The sequence below is a fragment of the Heteronotia binoei genome, chromosome 7, assembly GCF_032191835.1.
Source record: "Heteronotia binoei isolate CCM8104 ecotype False Entrance Well chromosome 7, APGP_CSIRO_Hbin_v1, whole genome shotgun sequence".
Taxonomy (NCBI): Eukaryota; Metazoa; Chordata; class Lepidosauria; order Squamata; family Gekkonidae; genus Heteronotia; species Heteronotia binoei.
In genome coordinates, this window is record NC_083229.1 from 71,365,208 (window position 1) to 71,384,701 (window position 19,494).

General features: G+C 43.6%; 1 protein-coding gene across 1 annotated transcript in view; it reads left to right on the forward strand.

Annotated features, from left to right (window-relative positions):
* Positions 1–19,494, forward strand: part of PRKDC (protein kinase, DNA-activated, catalytic subunit) — a 134,327-nt gene that overhangs the window by 102,418 nt on the left and 12,415 nt on the right. The window contains exons 73-81 of the mRNA XM_060243827.1: positions 876–1,036; positions 1,588–1,799; positions 3,418–3,505; positions 3,923–4,066; positions 12,177–12,390; positions 13,424–13,491; positions 13,814–14,034; positions 16,633–16,725; positions 19,289–19,378. Coding sequence (XP_060099810.1) covers positions 876–1,036; positions 1,588–1,799; positions 3,418–3,505; positions 3,923–4,066; positions 12,177–12,390; positions 13,424–13,491; positions 13,814–14,034; positions 16,633–16,725; positions 19,289–19,378 — 1,291 coding nt within the window. The remainder of the gene's footprint in view (positions 1–875; positions 1,037–1,587; positions 1,800–3,417; positions 3,506–3,922; positions 4,067–12,176; positions 12,391–13,423; positions 13,492–13,813; positions 14,035–16,632; positions 16,726–19,288; positions 19,379–19,494) is intronic.

The following is a 19,494-nucleotide window of genomic DNA, read 5'->3' on the forward strand; positions in this document are numbered from 1 at the left end:
GCTCACACTAAAGAGAACCTTGGTAGTGAGATAAGATAAAAATATCCCAGTTGTGTCTAGGGGTGGTGGGATTGTTCCAAGTGTTGGAATAACTTGTAATTCAGTTATTTCCCTTTCCAGTCTGTTCCTGAAGTTCCTTTGCAATAAAACAGCTACTTTGAGGTCACCCATTCAATGTCCTGGAAAGCTGAAGTGTTCTCCTACACGTTTCTCAGCCTTGTGATTTTTTATGTCAGATGTGTGTGCATTTATCCTTTGGCAAATTCAATGGCTATTAAATGCCAACAATGCCGTTTGGTTTGCTACATAGGGCAAACAGGTCAGACCCTATGCCATGAAAACTCATACCCTGAATCAAACTTTGTTGGTCTTAAAGTGAAACTGAAAATTTGCTCTACTGCTTCAGACCAACACGGCTGCCCACCTGGATAATTTCTAACCAAAGTTAATTTCTAACTGAGATTCTCTGTGGGAAGGAGTACATACATTGGCTTTAACGTGACATTCTACTGAGCCATAATTGCAATTAAAGAAATTGGTAATGACTTAGTAAATAATGTGCTTCTTTTCATACATTCTGAATGCCCCAAGCAAAGGGAATTGAATTTGCTTATTATCATGCATTAGGCTTTTTGGACCTAATGCTGGCCAACCAACAGTACTAATTTTCTCTCATAGAGAAAAGAATGATAATGCTCAAGTAAGCAAATTGCTTAGATCATAAAACCTTCAGTGAAGTCCTCTGAAATCTACATTGACACAGTTATAAAGCACCTGTGTATGCTTTCATTAGGGACTTCTGTGCAGTGGGCGAGGGTAGCATTTACTAACATTGCATATGTGAGTATTATTATGGTATTTTTGTTTCTTGTCAGATATAAATGCTGTGGATTTGCAGATGTTCCCTGCCATTGTAGTGGAGAAAGTAATTAAAGCTTTAAAACTAGATTCAAAAGAGGCTAGGCTAAAGTTTCCCAGGCTACTGCAAATTGTAGAGAAATATCCAACGGAGACATTGGGCCTCATGGCACAGGAGGTGAGGCTTTCCATCATCTTGCACAGAGAGAGAGAGAGAGTAAGAGGGTGGGTCATAATAGATGTCTGGATCAGTATTAGCGGAGTGATAATGTTTACTTGGAAGGTTGGGTTTTTTTGTTGGCTTGCTTTTTTTGCAACTGTCCTGTTTTTCTCTGGGCTGACGTGGATAATTTTTGTTCTAAACAACTTAAGGATATGGTGGCCAGCACAAAGGTGCAACGTCTGTACTTGCTTCTTCTCTCTTTTGAACACAGCATTTTTAATAACTGAAGAGTCAAACCCCTTCCTTCAGTTGCTGTTGGGAGTGCAGTTTTGCAGTGCATGGTGTATGCACAATGGAGTCTTCTTCACATCGATTTTAATTGATTTTGGAAAGATGCAACATTTCACTGTTAGCTGAGTAGACATTTGATATCCAAAAACATTTTTAGATTAAAAAGTTTAAAAGGGAAGATTTTATTTGCTTTTATGTTTGGTTCATAAACTGGAATTACATCTTGTGTGTTTGTTTTTTCCTCATACTGACAGATACTGTTGTATGTATTACAGATCTCCTCAGTTCCCTGTTGGCAATTCATTGGCTGGATAAGCCAGCTGATGGCAATGCTTGATAAGGAAGTAGCACTTGCTGTGCAGTATACAGTGGAAGAAATTGCCAGCTGTTACCCACAAGCAATAGTGTATCCCTTCATGATCAGCAGTGAAAGCTTTTCTTTCCAAGATACCATCATTGGTCATAAAAATAAGGAGTTTGTATTGAGGTAATATTAAAAGGGGGGGAATGTCTTCATTATTAGTTTTCAAAAAAATATACTTCTTTCTAAAAAAAATTGTATCATGGGTAATTGATAAAATTTGTTTCTAAAGCTAGGCACCTATATGTCTGTTCAAACAAACATAGATGTTCTTAATACTATTATGCAGTCTTGTCCTACATACAGGCATAAATCTCATGGCATTCAGTGAACTTACTCCCAGGTTAATGTGCATAGGCTTATCCCCTTATTTTTTTCCTTAACTAAGCCAGTGGATTTACAAATAAAATCTGTGATCTTTTACATATTTTTATTGGGTTTATGTCAAGCTGTGCCCCACTCTTGGGAAGGATCTCTATCAACTTCCCTTTTCTGCAGTATGAAGATCTGCTGTGCAGGTCAAGGATCCCTTGGCCAAGAGTGTGGATACAGTGCAGGAGAGTGCATTTGAAATGGATGGCAGTGCCCCAGATCCTCCTCTTTATGTGAACTTTGGAGTTTGTTCTGGGGGGAGAATAACAACTTTAGTTAGTTTTAAAGGCACAATTAGAGAAGAAGAGGTTGGTGATGTGTATAACAGTGAATGCAATAAGATCCATCCAACGTGTGCCTGTGACCTAGCACAGTTGCTAGGAAACTATGTTGAATAGTTGTGCTTATAGTTTCTCAACATAGTCAAGATGAGTAGCTGTGTTAATGTCTGTAGCAGTAGAAAAGAGCAAGACCAAGAGCAAGCACCTTAAAGACCAAGAAAAAATTGTGGCAGGGTATGTGCTTTCAGAAGTCATTGCTCACTTCTTCAGAAGTATCTGAAGAAGTATCTGCAGAAGTGAGCAGTGACTCAGGAGAAGGTCTGATTGCACAGACGCAGTAATACATGGATACCAGGAGAACTTGCTGTGGTTGTGTTCTCTGGGAAATGTTGTGATAACAGCAGCAGTGCTGATAAGTTTATAGAAAGCCCCAAAGAGAGGTTTTTAAATTTTCATATTAAAATATGCATATTCTGCCCCTCCTATCCTTTTTAGGTGGGTTACAAAAGCAGTAATTTCAGAAAATCGTTGGAACTCTATAATGGTTCTTGTGAACCCTGATTAGGTAGAAAGGCAGCAGAAAAATGTTTTAACTAAAAATAAGTGATACACTGCAGCAGACTACAACCCTATTATCCACTGGCTTATTAAAAATGTGCAACTTGTAGTTTGGTAGCCAATTCAAAAGCAAGACTGGCATGTCTTGAGGTGCTTGTGCTCAGTTGCTGCCAGTTCACGCTAAATGTGTCCATGTTGCTCAGAGTCAGGGCTTGCAGTGACTTGATGAAAACCTTTCAGTCCTAGTAGCAAACAACTGAATACAAACAGCTCATTGTGCAAAATTACTTTCATATGATTGCTTTTACAGCTTCTTGTTCCTGTAACCTAGGCCTTAAACAAACTTTTAATAGAGGCTGGCTTAATGTGTCTAAGTTTTGGTCTTGCTGTGATTTTGTTTTTTAAAAGCCTAATGGTGCCTAATGAAGGTGATAATCTTGAGTACCTTTTTATGAAGTGAGTAAAAATGCTCTTGGGGCAGCCTTTCTTTCCCCCTCCCAGTGGTGACTACTGTATTGTCCATTACTGAACAGGGTGAAAAGCAAATTGGATAGAGGAGGAGTGGTGCAAGAGTTCATCCAGGCTTTAGAGCAGCTTTCCAATCCTGTAATGCTGTTCAAGGTACAGTATCAAACTTTGCATACTGTGGGATGCTCTACAAGCTGATATTGAGAGGCAGTGTGATATAGTGGTTAGAGTGTCTGACTACAACTGAGGAGGCTGGGGTCACACATCCTTGCTATGCCATGAAACTCCTTGTGTCATGAACTCTGAATGAACCTGGGCCAGATGCACACTCAACCTAACCTACAGAGCTGTTGTAAAGATAAAATTAGCAGAGTGACCATGAGCTCCTTGCAGGAAGGGCGAGATGGGGGAAAGTACTAGATTATTTTATATGTTCTGAGCACTTTTCAGACATCTCCTCAGTAGTGCTCCTAACTGTTTTCAGCCTTTCACCCATAGCTAATATGTTCTGACATTTGTTTTCTGAATGCAGGAAGAGACAAGCATTTTAATTTAATTCTGTATTCACAGGACTGGATTGATGATATAAAAAATGAGCTAGGGAAAATTAAGAGAAATAAAGATAACATTCAGAAATTGTATGATGGAATGTACCAGAACTTGGGAAATTTACATGCTCCAGGTCTTGGCTTATTCCGAAAACAATTTATTCAGGTATGTATGGATATCCCATTTCAGGAGCTGATTGTCACTGATCAATAGCAGAAGACAAGGGTTGTGATTTAAATGGTTAAAATAGTTCTGAATGCTGTCTTTTAAATAATAAGTTTCAAAAAAGAAAGATGTGATTTGGTGCCCTGGTAAGTTATCCTTCATAACATTGCAGTCCATAAATCCAGACCATAAAACCTCATCATTATTATTTTAATTAAAGTCCACTTTTCTCACTGGGATTCAAGGCAGATTAAAACTGTGATTTTTTAAAAAAAAAGCTTTCAGTGAATCAGTAAACAGTTTACAAAATATAATAACATTAGTCAATTACTAAGTGGATTCTAAGATTTGATAAACACAGGTTTCCTACCTGTAACTGATGATCTTCGAGTGGTCATCTGTGCAGTCACACTGATGGGAATATAGGCGCCAGCGCCGATCACGATCGGTAACTTGAAAAGCTGCGGATTTCCGTGCCCCAGGCCCAGTGCGCATGCGCAGAAGCCCCACCGAGCATGCTCACTGGGACCGGAGCGGACATCCCGCCAGTTCCTTCTGACCGCTGCATGATCCACAGATGGACCGGCAGCAGAGGGGAAGGAGGGCGGGTAGTGTGACTGCACAGATGACCACTCGAAGATCATCAGTTACAGGTAGGAAACCTGTTTATCTTCTTCATGGTCTCTGTGCATCACATGGATGGGAGACTAGCAAGCTGACATCCTACCTGGAGGAGGGTGCCACGGTCCATCAAGAAGGAAGAGACTGCAGCACAGCCCGGCCAACAGACGAACCTCGATGCCACCGCAGGTCCAATGCATAGTGTCTGACAAAGGTATACGGGGAGGACCACGTGGCAGCTTCGCAAATGTCCTTCAATGGCACTCCCTTCATGAATGCTGCGGAGGTAGACATAGCTCTGGTAGAGTGAGCTCTGATCGGCCCCGGGAGAGGCTTCTTGTTCAACAAGTAGCAGAGCTTGATGGTCTCTGTAATCCATTTCGAGATTCTCTGGGCCGATACCCTCTTGCCCAGTGAAGCCCGGGCGTAAGAAACAAAGAGTCTGGGGTCCTTGCGACCAGGACTCACCCGTTTTAAGTAAAAGGAAAGAGCTCGCTTCACATCTAGCGCATGGAACCTGCGTTCCGAGTCCGTGCTAGGGTTAGGAAAATACACTGGTAGGTAAATCTCAGTGTTCAAATGAAAGGAGGAGACCACCTTCGGCAGGAATGTGACATCTGGTCGTAGTCAGACCCCTTCTGAACAGAAGCGAAGGTATGGGCCATCACAGCGTAACGCTGCCAGTTCACCCACTCTGCGTGCAGATGTTATAGCCAGCAGGAAGGCAGTCTTCCAAGTCAGTAGCTGAAGGGAGCATGTCGCCATCGGCTCAAAGGGTTTCCCTGACAACGCGTGCAGAACTCCCGGGAGGTCCCACGTGGGAGCTGGATGTCTTGTTGCTGGATAAAGTCTAGCAAGGCCACGCAGAAACCTTTTGGCATCTGGGTGTGTGAAGACCGAGTGCCCGTCGATCTGTACGTGGTTAGCCGAGATGGCTGCCAAGTATACCTTGAGATAGGATACTGCCAGACCTTTGTTTAACAAGGCTAACAGGAAGTCCAGGATTATAGGAAGACCTGCTCTTTTGGGGTCCACCGAGGTGGAGGAGGTAAAGTTCACGAATCTGGACCATTTGTATTCGTACGACCTCCATGTCGATGGTTTCCGACAGTTCAGGATGACCTGTTGTGCCCTTGCCGATAGTGTTCTTACTCCAACCTCCACGCCGTCAATTTCAGATTCGGTACGTCGTGGTACATCACCTGTCCTTGGTGGGACAGAAGGAGATCTGGAACCTTGGGAAACTGGTGGAAGACTCCTTTGGATAGGCTTAGAATTGGGGCAAACCACTGTTGCCTGGGCCACCAAGGGGTAATGAGGATCCCTCTCGGACTCTAGTTGTAAATCTTGTGGGTCACCTTGGTGATTAGCGGAATGGGGGGAAACAGGTACATGTGTTGCCGATGCCAGGGGAATAGCAGTCCGTCCCCCAGAGACCTCGGATCTACACCTGCAGCAAAACCTCTCGCACTTCGCGTTGTTGCATGTTGCGAATACATCCACCTCTGGTGTCCCCCATTTCCGGAACACCGGTTGGAGAAACTTCCAATTTATCTCCCATTCGTGGAGAACAGCACCCCCCCGACTGAGGAAGTCCGCGCATGCATTGAGATTGCCTGGGAGGTGTGTAGCATACAACATCGTGTTTGTCTCCTTGCATATTTCCCATATGCGCAGTGCCAGCAGGCAAAGCTTTCGGGACACCGTGCCGCCCTGCCTGTTTATGTAAGCTAACGCTGTAGTGTTGTCCGTTAGTATCGCCACTGTTCTGTTGGCAATCAGTCTGCGGAAGGACAGGACAGCATGATGGATAGCCAATAGCTCCAGGAAGTTTATGTGGAAATGCGTGTGACACAGCGGCCACTTGCCTCCCACGCACATCCCGTTCATATGGGCTCCCCATCCCCATAGGGATGCGTCCGTAGTTATGGATAGAGAGGGGTTCTTCCTGTGGAATGGTGCTCCCTCTAGGAGATGTTGTCTCTGTTTCCACCCCCCCAAAGTGGAAAGAACTGGTACTGGAAGGCTCATTTTGCGTGACGGGAGATCTCTCTGGCAATGGAAATGCCTGAGGAACCATAACTGTAATATCCGCATGTGGAACCTGGTGAACACCAACACTACTGTGGTGGAGGCCATCAGACCCAATAGACGTTGGATTTGCAGTGCCGTGACTGTCGAACTGCGGAAGAAGTGCTGCACCGGGGAGATAATGTCGTCCGCCCTCTTTGGTGGTAAGAACGCTCCGCAAACTCGAGTGTCCAGTATCGCACCTATAAACTGTACCCTCTGTGAGGGTTGGAGGCAGGATTTCTGTCTGTTGACCTGTAGTCCTAGTTTCCCTAGGAGGGTCAGAGTGGTATTGATGTGTTGAAGTAGACGCTGTCTTGAATCTGCCACCAGAAGCCAGTCGTCTATATATGGGAAAACCTTGATCCCTTGTAGTCTCAGATAGGCTGCCACCACGACCATGGTTTTTGTGAAGACTCTTGGAGCCGTCGAGAGGCCGAAGGGCAGAGCCCGATATTGATAATGCGATCTTCCTATGGTGAGCCTGAGGAACCTTCGATGTGCTGGGTTGCTGATACGAAAGTAGGCGTCCTGCAGGTCCAGCATGGCCATCCAGTCTCCTTTGTTGAGCAGGGGAAGGATGTTTGGCAGGGAGGTCATTCTGAATTTGTGGTGGAGAATAAAAAGATTCGGGGCCCTGAGGTCCATAATGGGTCGAAGACCTCCATCGCGTTTGGGGATTATGAAGTAACGGGAATAGAACCCTTGTTTCTCCTGGTGCACTGGAACTGGTTCTATTGCGTTTTTGCGGAGGAGCGATTGAACCTCTTCCATCAGAGTTGGTGAGGGGGCAGTATGAACGAAAGTAGGTACTGTAGGGTTCTGGAAGAATTCTATCTGATATCCCGATTGTATTATGGATAGGACCCATTTGTCCGTTGTTATATCGGACCATGCCTGCAGGTAGGGGTAGAGTCTGGTGTGGTCCAAAGAAAGGGAAGGGGAAGAACACGGGCAAGGGAGAACACAGTCAAAGGCCCTGTTTGGGTGGGCGGTTCCCCTTCTGGCGTGAGGATTGGGATGAAGCCGGGGAATAGTTGGACTTTGCCGTGAAGGAGGGTTTGTAAAGGATGATGTACTCTTAGGCCTCCATTGCTGTTCACTTTGCTGCTTTTGGAATGGTTTCTTGTTCCACGGTTTGGTCCAGGATCTCTTGGTCTGAGACTTGGATGAAGCAGATACTCCCGGGTTTCTAGATGTTCTGATACTTTTGTCCATTTCCTGTAATACGGAGTCGGTATTGTCACTGAAGAGGCCATTACCATCGAAGGGAAGGTCTTCGATGTATGTCTGGGTATCAGGTTGCAACGCCATAGACCTCAGCCAGGAGTGGCGTCTGAGAGTAATAGCAGTGGAGATGGTCTTAGCTCCAATGTCCCCAGAATGCTTTGCTGAGTTCAGTTGTTGCTTTGCCAGTGCCATGCCTTCCCTTTGTACCTTCTTTATTGCACTCTTGGCCTGTTCTGGAAGAGTGGGTAATATGCTTGACAATTGGTCCCATAAAGCGTACTGGTAGCGTCCCATGCACGCTGAATAATTCGCTACTTTCACCCCCAGTGAGCCTGCTGTATAAAATCGTCTGCCCAGGTTGTCAAGTTTCTTCCCTTCCTTGTCCGGGGGGGAAGTATGTGTTTTCCTTGCCTTGGATGAAGAGGCAACCACAACTGAATTCGGCTTGGGGTGGTTGAATAAGAACTCAGCTGTAGACTCCTGAATTCTATACATATGGTCAAGCCTGCGAGACGATATAGGTGTTGATGCAGGCTTGTCCCAAGATGCTTTGGCCGTGTGTAGCATCACCGTGGTTAAAGGCAGTGCAATGGCAGTAGAAGTGTCCAATTGAACGATATCGAAGACACTATCAGTGACTACAGGTTGCGGTTGAACTGTAGGCAGGGATAAGGTCTGGGCCATACGCCTTACAAGGTCTCCATAAGATTTGAGGTCTTCAGACGGTGATATAGACTGCTCCTCTCCCACCTTCTGTGGGGGTGATGGTTCTTCCGGTGATGACAGAGCGCCCTGATCTTCTGGCATGGAACCTTCCTCCGATCTGGTCGAACCCTCAGGGGATTCGGAATGCTCCGATGAGAGTTGAGGAGTGGCAGGAGCCTTGGGCGACCCAGAAGTCACTGCTTTCTCTTTGTCTCGTTTGGGATGAGGAGAGGTCTTCTGTTTTTCAATTGGTTCGACCTCAGGAGGTTTTGACATCGACGCCGATGGGGTGTGCTTTGGTGTTCTGTAAGATGTTCGAGACCTGACCGAAGCTTCTGATTGCTGGTCCCAATCCATTTGTCTTGGCAGCAGCCAGGGAAAAATCGATGGCATCGGGTATGAGCCGTATAAATACTGCCATTGTCTCTGGTCCCAGGGCAATGGAGGTGGTGGCCTTCGAAGAGGAGATTTCTCCTTTTGGCGAGGTCTAGGTGAGTTGCCCTCTTCAGATTCCCGCGATCGACGCTGGCGTTGAGGGCTTTTGGATGGTTCGTGTCGAAGGCTGTCAGAGCGATCTCGACTAAGGCTTCGGGATCGATGACGTGAGGAGGACCGTCGTTGATGTGGACTACGAGATCGACCTCAGTGAGGACTAGCATGGCCAACCCTAGTGGGGGTTCTGGTTCGGGGGGACGGAGTCCCAGTTTGAAGCAGTTCTAGCGGACTGTCCCCCACTCCCGAGCGTTGGGTGAGCTCGATGTCGCGATCCGAATCGGATGATATGGCGATCTGGGTCGACATAGAAGTCAATGTCGGAGGGCTTAGCCGACGGCTTGGGGAAGCAAAGAGCTTCAGTGGTGGTACGATCCCAGTTGTTGGGTCCGACGGTGATGTGGACGCCGAGAGCACTGCAAGCTTAGGCTTGTCTGCTTTCTTCTTCTTCTTTGTCTCCGAGTGAGTACCCTTCTCTTCCCTGAGCCGCTTAGCAGGCATGGAAGAGTCCGACTTCGCTGCCGAGCCCGCTCTTTTTGCAGGGCGATCGGCGTCGGTAAGGGGTCCGTCGGTATCGACCGACTCTGATGTCGAAGGTTTGAGCGTTGCCGACATCTTTTTGGGCGATAGCGCTCTTTCCATCAACGCGGCCGCTAAGCGGGCTGCTCGGTTTTTCTTTGTCTGCCTTGAGAACTTTGCGCGAACTTTGTCCAGTCTATGCGACTCTCCCAGGCAGAATAAACACAGAGTGTGTCCGTCCAGAGGGGCGATTTTGCTGCCACACTCTGCACACCTCCGGAAAAATCCCCACCGTTTTTCCATGCGGTGCGGAGGGGTAGAGAGAGGGAGGGACGGGGGGGAACTGGGAAAAACAGAAAAGAAAAGGGTACTAAACAATTCCGCGCCTCCGCTCTCTCAGAAATAACTAAAAAAATTTTAAATGAAAGTCACTAGTCTGGAAATCCACAATCCTGTATAAAGATTTAGGAAAGTTCACCGACCGTAGTGAATGATCGACTGATCCACGCGGCGGTCGGAAGAGAACTGGCGGGATGTCCACTCCGGTCCCAGTGAGCATGCTCGGTGGGGCTTCAGCGCATGCGCACTGGGCCTGGGGCGCGGAAATCCGCAGCTTTTCAAGTTACCGATCGTGATCGGCGCTGGCGCCTATATTCCCATCAGTGTGATGCACAGAGACCACGAAGAAGATCATTTGAATCTAAGAGCAAAGCTTCCTAGTAAGACAAAATAATGCAGTGGGGGAAGCAAAACAAGAGCACCACATGCAAACATATCTGTTTAAGGCAATGTCAGTGCAGGAAAAACTACCGCTAATAAGTCATCTCCTGAGCTGACTTATTACACTGCGGTTTTGCTCCCTCTACAGGAATACTCTCTTGAACAGCTCTGTTTTCCATATTTTGTGAAATGATGGAAGCATCTGGCCTTTCTAATAGCCTCAGGCACACCATTCCTTAATGTGGCAGCCACTTCAAAGAATGCCCATCAACAGGCAGTTGCCAGTTTTACCTGTCTACAGGACTCTGGGAAAAGTTGCAGTCAGGACCTTTGAAGATATGTACTGCAGACTCTGCAGTTGGTAAAATCAAAAGTATTTCTCCCAGTTTTAGTTCACTGATGCTACTGTAGTAGTCTGGGACTGATTGGCCATTACTGCCAACAGGAAAAGTCCTGCTGGGCCAGTGGTTTATGAAACCACTTCTCCTGAGCCCCACCCAGCCCCAGCAAGTTGTACCCCAACAATCTAGGCTAGTCCTTCCTCCATAGTAGGAGGGGGATGTGGCAGCTGAGGGGTGAAGTCCTTTCCAGGTTGCCTACTAGCAGTAGATGTTTTTTGCTACAGGTCTGCTTTGGTTTGAGCTGGCAATTGCACAACACTACTTAGATGCTGGGAAGAATAAAGGGCTATTCAGTCCCTTTCTGAAAGCTATATGCAAGCTTGTGTTAATTATACTTTGTAATAAAAGCAGTGGTTCTGCCAGGTAGATATTTTAGCTGGCCTATTTGACTTTTTATAACTATATTGCTATATCATTGTAATTTCAAATATTATGCAAAAACTATATAGATTCAAGTAGGCAGCCATGTTGGTCTGAAGTAGTAGAACAAAATAGGAGTCAATTGCACCTTGAAGACCAACTTAGTTTTATTCAGAACACAAGCTTTCGTGTGCATGCACACTTCTTCAGACGAGGAATGAGGTACAGTAAGCAGAGCGACATATATATAGCTGGTGGGGTTTGGAATGCAAAGTGGTACAAAGTTAAAATCCAATAGCAGAATAGTAAAATTAACAAATTCAGAAAACCTTTGATCTGGGTTGCATTAGCGTGGGAAACCATAAAACAGTAACATGTCAGAGTGTAAGAATGCCTGTTAATTATTCTATTGCTAATAAACCTGGGTCAAAATGAGGGCATTTCTTTCCCAGAAGTTTTTCTGTCCAATTAATTTACCTTTTAACATGTAACGTAAATATATACATCATTCTAGTTTGTCATTAGGAAAAAATACATTAAAATATAGTGGAAGATGGGTTTAGTATTTGTAATGAGATAAGCAGCCAATATCCCTTTGAGTATGTCAATACAAAAGCATTATTCTGATACACTATCCTAAAAGAGAAATACATTGGAATACTGTGGCTATATCGCCATACTTGGTGAAAGTGGGTTTAGAATATGTAATGAGATAAAAACACAAAACAACATTTGTGTTCAGTCCTGGGGAGGTGTTTGTTCCAAGTTTCATAATAATTTGTAATTCAGCAATTTCTCTCTCCATTCTGTTCTTGAAGTTCCTTTGCAGTAAAACAGCTACTTTGAGGTCACCCATTGAATGCTTTGGAAGGTTATGTTGAGTTTTATCAGTTGGCCAAAGATGGCTCTGCTCATTCAAGTGATTCACTAATCTAATTTTTTTTTTTGCCTCTTGTTACCTTAACTCTGTTGTAAATCAATTTCTACCTTAGAAATTTGGGAAGGAATTTGACAGTCATTTTGGAAGAAGATGTTCCAAGCTGCTAGATATGAAAGCCAGTGAATTTAACACCATTGCAGATTCCCTCCTCCAGAAAATGAAGGAATGTCAGGAATGTCAGCAAGAACCTGGCAATCTGAAAGAGTGCTCACCTTGGATGAGTGAATTCAAACCAGAATTCTTGAGGCATGAGCTGGAAATTCCTGGTAAACTGTGCCTATTAGTTGTAGATTGCAGATTAACTACTATTTTTTATTATTAATTTGCAACATCTGCTTCATATATACTTTGCAGATCCTCAGTTGCTGCTGTTAACTACAGGACAAACTGCGTTATCTAACATATTTTCTGTCTCTGATCATTAAGATTGACTTTCTTTACACTTCATACTAGTCTCCTCAACTTTGATATTTTTTTTCCTTCTGATGTCATGTTCTAAGCAACTTTTTCACTAATCATTTTTATCAATTAGTTGTATGCTCTTCCCTCTTGCTTTCCTGACTGTCAAAATGCAGTCACTGAAGTAAATGAAGATGTTCGACAGAGCATATTTTATGTAAAATATATGTTAAAAGTCAATAGATGAATGTTCTGGAAGAAGACAAACTCAGTCCTAAGGAGATTTACACCATCCCAGACCTTTTGACTTCAGTGGGCTGCTCATGTTAGTCTGTCCTTATGTCTTGATAGGATGGCTGCTGTCAGGAGTTCAAAGTACAGTCTTTACTCATGTATAAGACTAGGCTTTTCCCCTAGGTATACCATCCAAAGAAAAAAAGAAAGGGAAGAAAGGACCATCTTATATTCACATACAAGTTACACTTATTTCCAGTAATAATTGGGAGGAGGGGGTATAAAATTTGTGGGAGGGGTCTTCCTTTTCAGTAAATATGGTATGCACCCGTGTAGGAAGCTGTTTGCCTGAGATTTCCTGCATGGCTGCGACTATCCTAATAATGTCAGTAACCTGGGGAAGGGGTTGCTAGAGCTACATGGAGAGCCTTTACATCAAGCAGTGTGCCTCTTAGCAAGGAGCCTACATGCATTACTCCTGGAACCTTCCCCAAGAGCAGCAAAATGTACAGAAAAGCCATCACTGGTGTTTTCTACTGCAGTTGTGTTTTGAGAATATTCACTCACAATTTGTTTAGTCAAAGCAATGAAACATTACCTTAATTGTTTCTTAAAGTAGCATTCTGAGAGACCACAATTAAACAATGACTTTTTTCACCCTCTCAGGTCAGTATGATGGTAAAGGAAAGCCATTGCCAGAATACCATGCAAAAATTGCAGGATTTGATGAAAGGGTATGTGAATATATTAAGATGCAACCAGTTGCACATCACTTAATATTGCATGAAAGCAAATTGTGTGCAAGTTAACATTTTTAGAACTCTCAACATCCTTCTTTCACACTTATAAAGAGTCTTTCTGATCGTGTTCACATAATCATAATTTTAAATATTTTGTAACTGTCTGGCACTTATAGTTTAACATTTTGTAAAATGATACACATATAGAGTATTATTTTCTGTATTGTTACATTTATGCAGGCTAATTCCTATACAAAACTATTTTCCTTTCCTTTCTATGTCCAAACTGCTTTTCTTTTCCTCTGTTTCATCCAAGATAAAAGTCATGCTATCTATCCGGAAGCCAAAGCGTATAATTATCAGAGGCAGTGATGAGCGGGAGTATCCCTTCCTTGTGAAAGGAGGAGAAGATCTCCGGCAAGATCAGCGTATTGAGCAGCTCTTTGATGTCATGAATACAGTCCTTTCGCAGGATGCTGCTTGCAGCCAAAGAAGCATGCAACTAAAAACTTACCAGGTTATACCAATGACCACTAGGTATGCACTTGCTGATCTCTTATATAGCCCATATATACCAACACTTGTTGCTGAGCTAGTAAGAGAAATATAAGATAATTAGCAGGAGAAATAGTAGTTGGAGTGTTGGAACTTGAGGGCTGAGAAGATTTGGATTCAGTTCCCTACACATCTATGAGGCATACCAGGGTAATCTTCAGCCAGCTATCTTCTAACCTTAATGGCAATGTTGTGAGGATAAAATGGCAAAAGATCTATATTGCCTCAAGCTCCTTTGAAGAATGATGGGGTGGAAATATAACTGACCAAATTTGAGAGCTGACATAGTGTAAGACAAACAACCTTTGTGGCAGGCAGTGTTGGCTCACACCGAATTGGGCTCCCCCCATGCCCAAGACAAATGCCTAGGTTTGTCTCCCTCCCCACCGCTGCCGCCACCACCACAGCCCGCCCCCTCCCTTCCCAATGCAGTGCTCCACCGCTGCCCCACCCCTCCCCCACAATCAGAGGAGCGCCACGATGAGGCTCAGCCCTACCCACTTCAACAGGGCCCAGGCTTCTTCTGAGTTCTTTGAAGAGTGCGCTGAAGGAGGTTTGCTCCTCCCTCCCTTCCAGTTTGCTCCTCCCTCACTTTAGGACTAACAAAGTTTTATCCAGGCTGTGAGCTTTCGTGTGCACGCACACTTCTTCTGACAATATAAAATGGAAATAGAATCTTACATATGTTATATAACTTTATATATAGTGGGTGGATAATAAAATTAGCATACAGAATAATGAAGATGTTTAACAGATTAAAAAGGTAATAAGCTTAGCTATATGGCCATTTCCTGCCAGAGTTCAACTGGGGGTGCAGTGGTTAGTTTGTCGGACTAGGATCTGGGAGTTAAAGGGTCAAATTCTCACTCTGCCATGGAAGCTTGCTGGGCCACTCTTAGCCTAACCTACCTCAACAGATTGTTGTGAGGATAAAATGGAGAACGTTGGAAGCCACTTTGGGTCCCCACTGACGTGAAAAATTGGGGTATAAATGAAGCAGATGTTGCAGTTCTCCAGAACATACCCACCAGACAAAAAAAGATTAAAGTGTCTTTATAACGTCACTAAACATCTATGACTAAAAACATAATTTTAATATTTAATGAAGATATAAATATAGAGCAGCTTGAAATGTTAAAGAAATGCTGCAGAGTTTCAGTTATAAAGTAAATTTTAAAGTTTCTGTTTATTGCTAAACTTTCTGTTGAGTAATGTTTTAAAGCTATGAGGCATAAGTCTGAAGAAAGAGCTGGCAGTTGAAAGGAGAGGTGGAAGCTCTTTCTTAAACTTCTCCTGGCTGCTGCCTACACACAGTTAGACTGGGCTGGATTTACCAGCTAGCTGTAGTCTGTAGAGTACATGCAAAGGAAGGTTCACTGCTTGGATCCACTCACAATATTTAGCGGGTGCATCATATGGTAGTTGGACAATTACATAACTACCAAGTTATCATTCATTTATTTAATATTTATTTATTTTCCTCTATTTTTATCGCACCCTCCATGCAAGCAGGCTTCAGGGTGGGATACAGGTCACAGAAAGTCAATATAAATACATTAATTAAAATCATATTGCTATTAAAAGAACAGACAACAGTCAGAGTGGGTACACCTCAACAATGATGCTCAGTTTGAGCTGGTCAAAGGCCAGCATTGTCAGCGGGGGAGGTTAAGATGGATCCGGATGTCTGGTGCCTTGTCCAAAAGCCTGGAGGAAGAGCTCCATTTTACAGGCCCTGCGGAATTGTAACAAGTCCCACAGGGCCTTGATCTCAAGTGGGTGCTTTTTCCACCAGCCTGGGGCCAGGGCAGAAAAGGCCCTGGCCCTAGTTGAGGCCAGCCAGACATCCTTGGGGTCATGGATAACTGATAAAACAGAAGGTTTGTTATTTCAGGCCTTAGCTCCCAAATACCATTTTCTTCCTCTTTATTTATAACATTCCTGTTGGTATTTTAATATCATTGAACAAAAGAGCAAAAAACATATAAGGCCTTATTCCCCAATCTATCCTCGTTTGCATGCTTGGGGCAATCTTCATGTTATGTTATCCTCACAACCAGCCTGCTCTGCCGCAAGGATTTTTCTATTAGACTTGGTTGTGATTTCGATGCATGGGGCTCAGTTCCAAGCCAGATGGGGACCAAATTTGGAGGGGGACCATAGTGCCTGAGAAGAGGGGAATTCAAGCCCCCCACCCACCCCCACACTCCATTTTCCTGACCTGACCGCTCTGCTGGGGAAACTTGCATGTACTGATGGCACACAAAAACTTAGGTTTCCCCAGTGGGCAAACAGCAACTTTCCATGTGGTTTCAGGTTGGGAAATCTTAATAGAGGGGAAGGTTTAAGCTGCCCTCTCTTTGCTTGCTGTGGTCTTGATTTGGATTGGGCTCCTGCATGTCTGGGAATGGAATTCCCAGCACAGAACATGAAAGGCACATTTGATTGAAAGTCCTCATGGCAGACCCAGGGTCCTCCCTGGTTAACATAACCTATAGCTAGTCCTGTTGTTAAGCATATTGTGTTCTATCTTTTGTTATCTCCCTGTCACCAGTCTGCTTTGGATATGTTTTCTTTCAGGCTAGGGCTGATTGAATGGCTTGAGAATACCTGTACATTGAAGGAATTTCTTCTAAAAAATATGTCTGAGCAGGAGAAAAATTATTATAACAGGTAATGGAGACATTTATTTGGCTGTATTTCTGGGCTGTTAGTAATATTCTTTAGAGGTATGTTAAGAACTGTGACAGTCAGCTATCATTACTTAATGTAGCAATATCCAAAGGAACGAGTGTTTCACATTAATCTGCAGAAGTCAAAGTACTTCCTTCCCTAGATTAATAATTTGCAACTGTTTGTATAAAGTGCGCCATTTCACCTTTAACCCATATTTTTGCCTGCTTATCTAAACAAAGGGCTTGCTATCGTCTGTGGCTTCATCATCACCATTTTCTTATCAGCAGATTGATTTTTACAAGCAAGGTTTTTTTGATTTTAGTTTGAATATGCAGGAGGTGAACTTCAGTCAGAATGGAGAGCAGTTGCATGCTCAGCATTGTAAACTTATCAGTTGAAGTGGACAGTAATTTCCTGATTAGAGGCAAGGAGAGTCTCTCTGAAGCTATCACACTATGCAAACCAACTCTGAGCCATTTTCTGAGAGGATTTTGTGCACTCGTTAGTTAATATGGTGAGGCTGAAAGTGGCCCTGATTTTATTAACAGACATTGTACAACCATACCCTTGTGCGAATGCTGGACTTAAGGAAGTTGGTCATGTTTGCATCTCAGGGCCTGTTCCTGTTTATCAGACCTGAGTTCTTCTCTGTATCAAACATACAATATAATAATTTGACACTTTACTTCACTGTAGATAGATCCAGGTAGGCAGCAAGGTTGGTCTGAAGTTGGAGTCCAGTAGTGCCTTTAAGACCAACAAAGTATGTAGGCTTTTGTGTGCGTCACTGATTCATTTACTTCACTGTTTGATTTGACCTCATAGCCCAGCATCAGCAGCTCTATAATATTTAGGAAAAAAATAATTCAGTTGAACGTTTATTAGTAGTGCCTTCTGCTTTTGAGTTCACACAGAAGGATATTAAATATGTTCTACTTTTTATTTTAACTCTTATGTACTGTGATATTTATAGATGCTAGTAACAATAACAGTAATCACATTATAGAGAATGTGTGATTACATAAATGCTCCCTGATCCAAGTATGTCTATTTTGAAACACCACTGGTTATTGCTATTGTTGTTGCTAGTCCCTTCCTTCATCATTAAATGGTTGTTTTCTTTTCTTTCTTTTTTTAAAACTATAAATAGCAAAAATGAACATGTGCTAACAGCAGAATAGCTTGTTTTCCAAATGACTATTTAAGGGTTGCTGTGGTTTCTTTAGTACTTTGTGCTGACTTAATGCAGCCCAGCATTGTACAACTCATGGGCTTTTTGGCCTTTGGCCCTTAGCCTTTGACTTGTTGCTTATGACTGTATGTGAGCTGTGGCATGAACTGGAGCATCACATCAGCAGAAACTGAGGCAGTGCTTTCTCAGTGCAGCACTGCCAGGACCTATGTCTATCAGAGATGAGGGAGTAAGATGTAGTAGTATTGTGTCTGCATCTGGATGATTTCTCTCTTTCTATCTGGATTTATTTTCTTTCAAAACACTTTCAGAACACTTGGATTGGTCCTTATGTCTTGGAGAATAGTGTGATTTCAAATCCAAATGATACTAGCAGACATTGGTAATGAGACAGGAAAACTAGGATGCATTGGCTTGAGCTTCATTATCAACTGCAATTTAACAGTCTCTCTTTCTAATTTCCCTTTGAAATTCCTTCATAAGAACACTGCTACTCTTAGGTCAGCAGTTGCATGTTGTGGTTTCTAATGTCAAACTTACATCCATTTATTCTTTGCATCCTCCTGGATGGAACTGAGACCTAGGTTTCCTGTCTCATTACCAAGGCTGATATCTCCACACCTACTATCCCTCTGCATATCACACCTAATCCAATCAAGCCTGCTATTGCCATTCAACATCTGAAATCGCCTTCATAAAGTTTATATCGCGGGTACCTTGTGTTACACGCATGGCCTGGCCCAACAAAGTGACATTAATGTCAGATCCAGCCCTCATTAGTTCAACACCTCTGCTGTACACTAAGCCCTACCACGACACAATGACAAACTGAAGGGAGGGAGAGTGGGTGGGTGGGGAAGCCTGCGCAGACTGAGTGGCCTGGTCCCCAAAGGTGGCTCCTTAAATCTTCTGGAAGTGGATCCAGTGAAGCCTTGGGCCTCCTTGTCGACCCTGGAGGGTTTTTGCCCCCATCCAACTGGCCTGCTGCTGATTGGTTCCTGTCTTGAAGCCCGGCATAATCACTGATGTTTGTGAGCTGTCACAAGGGAGTCAGGTACAAACACCCTCTCCTACCTCACTCCAAGTCCCTTGGCCACAAAAGCAGCCGCAAGTTATTCTGGGATTATCACTTCTGTCAAATAAATATCCCTCTCCTTAAGGCAAAGTACTAGATTCTGTATTCATAGGATCTTATTTTGTGAAACTCTTGAAAAACTGTGTTTTTCCTAGAAGTACTGGAAGAAGTGGTTGGATAGAGTAATCTTTCATGTAACACCTTGGTGCTAAAAAGCTCTATGTCATCATGCTCTTTTCAGGTAATGTAGTAAACTGATTGAGGATTGTTACATTTTTTGCCTCTTTGCATAGCTCCAAAGGACCTCGGGCTGATTACAAAGAGTGGCTCTCCAAGATGGGGGACAGGAATGCAGGACTTGCAAACTATGGATCTATGTACAAGTAAGTTTTAAAATTAAATTTTATTAATTTATAATATGCATTTTATGTTTATATACTACATGAGTACTTACTGGGAATTTTCCATGCAGCACAAAGGCAAACCCCCAAACAAAAAA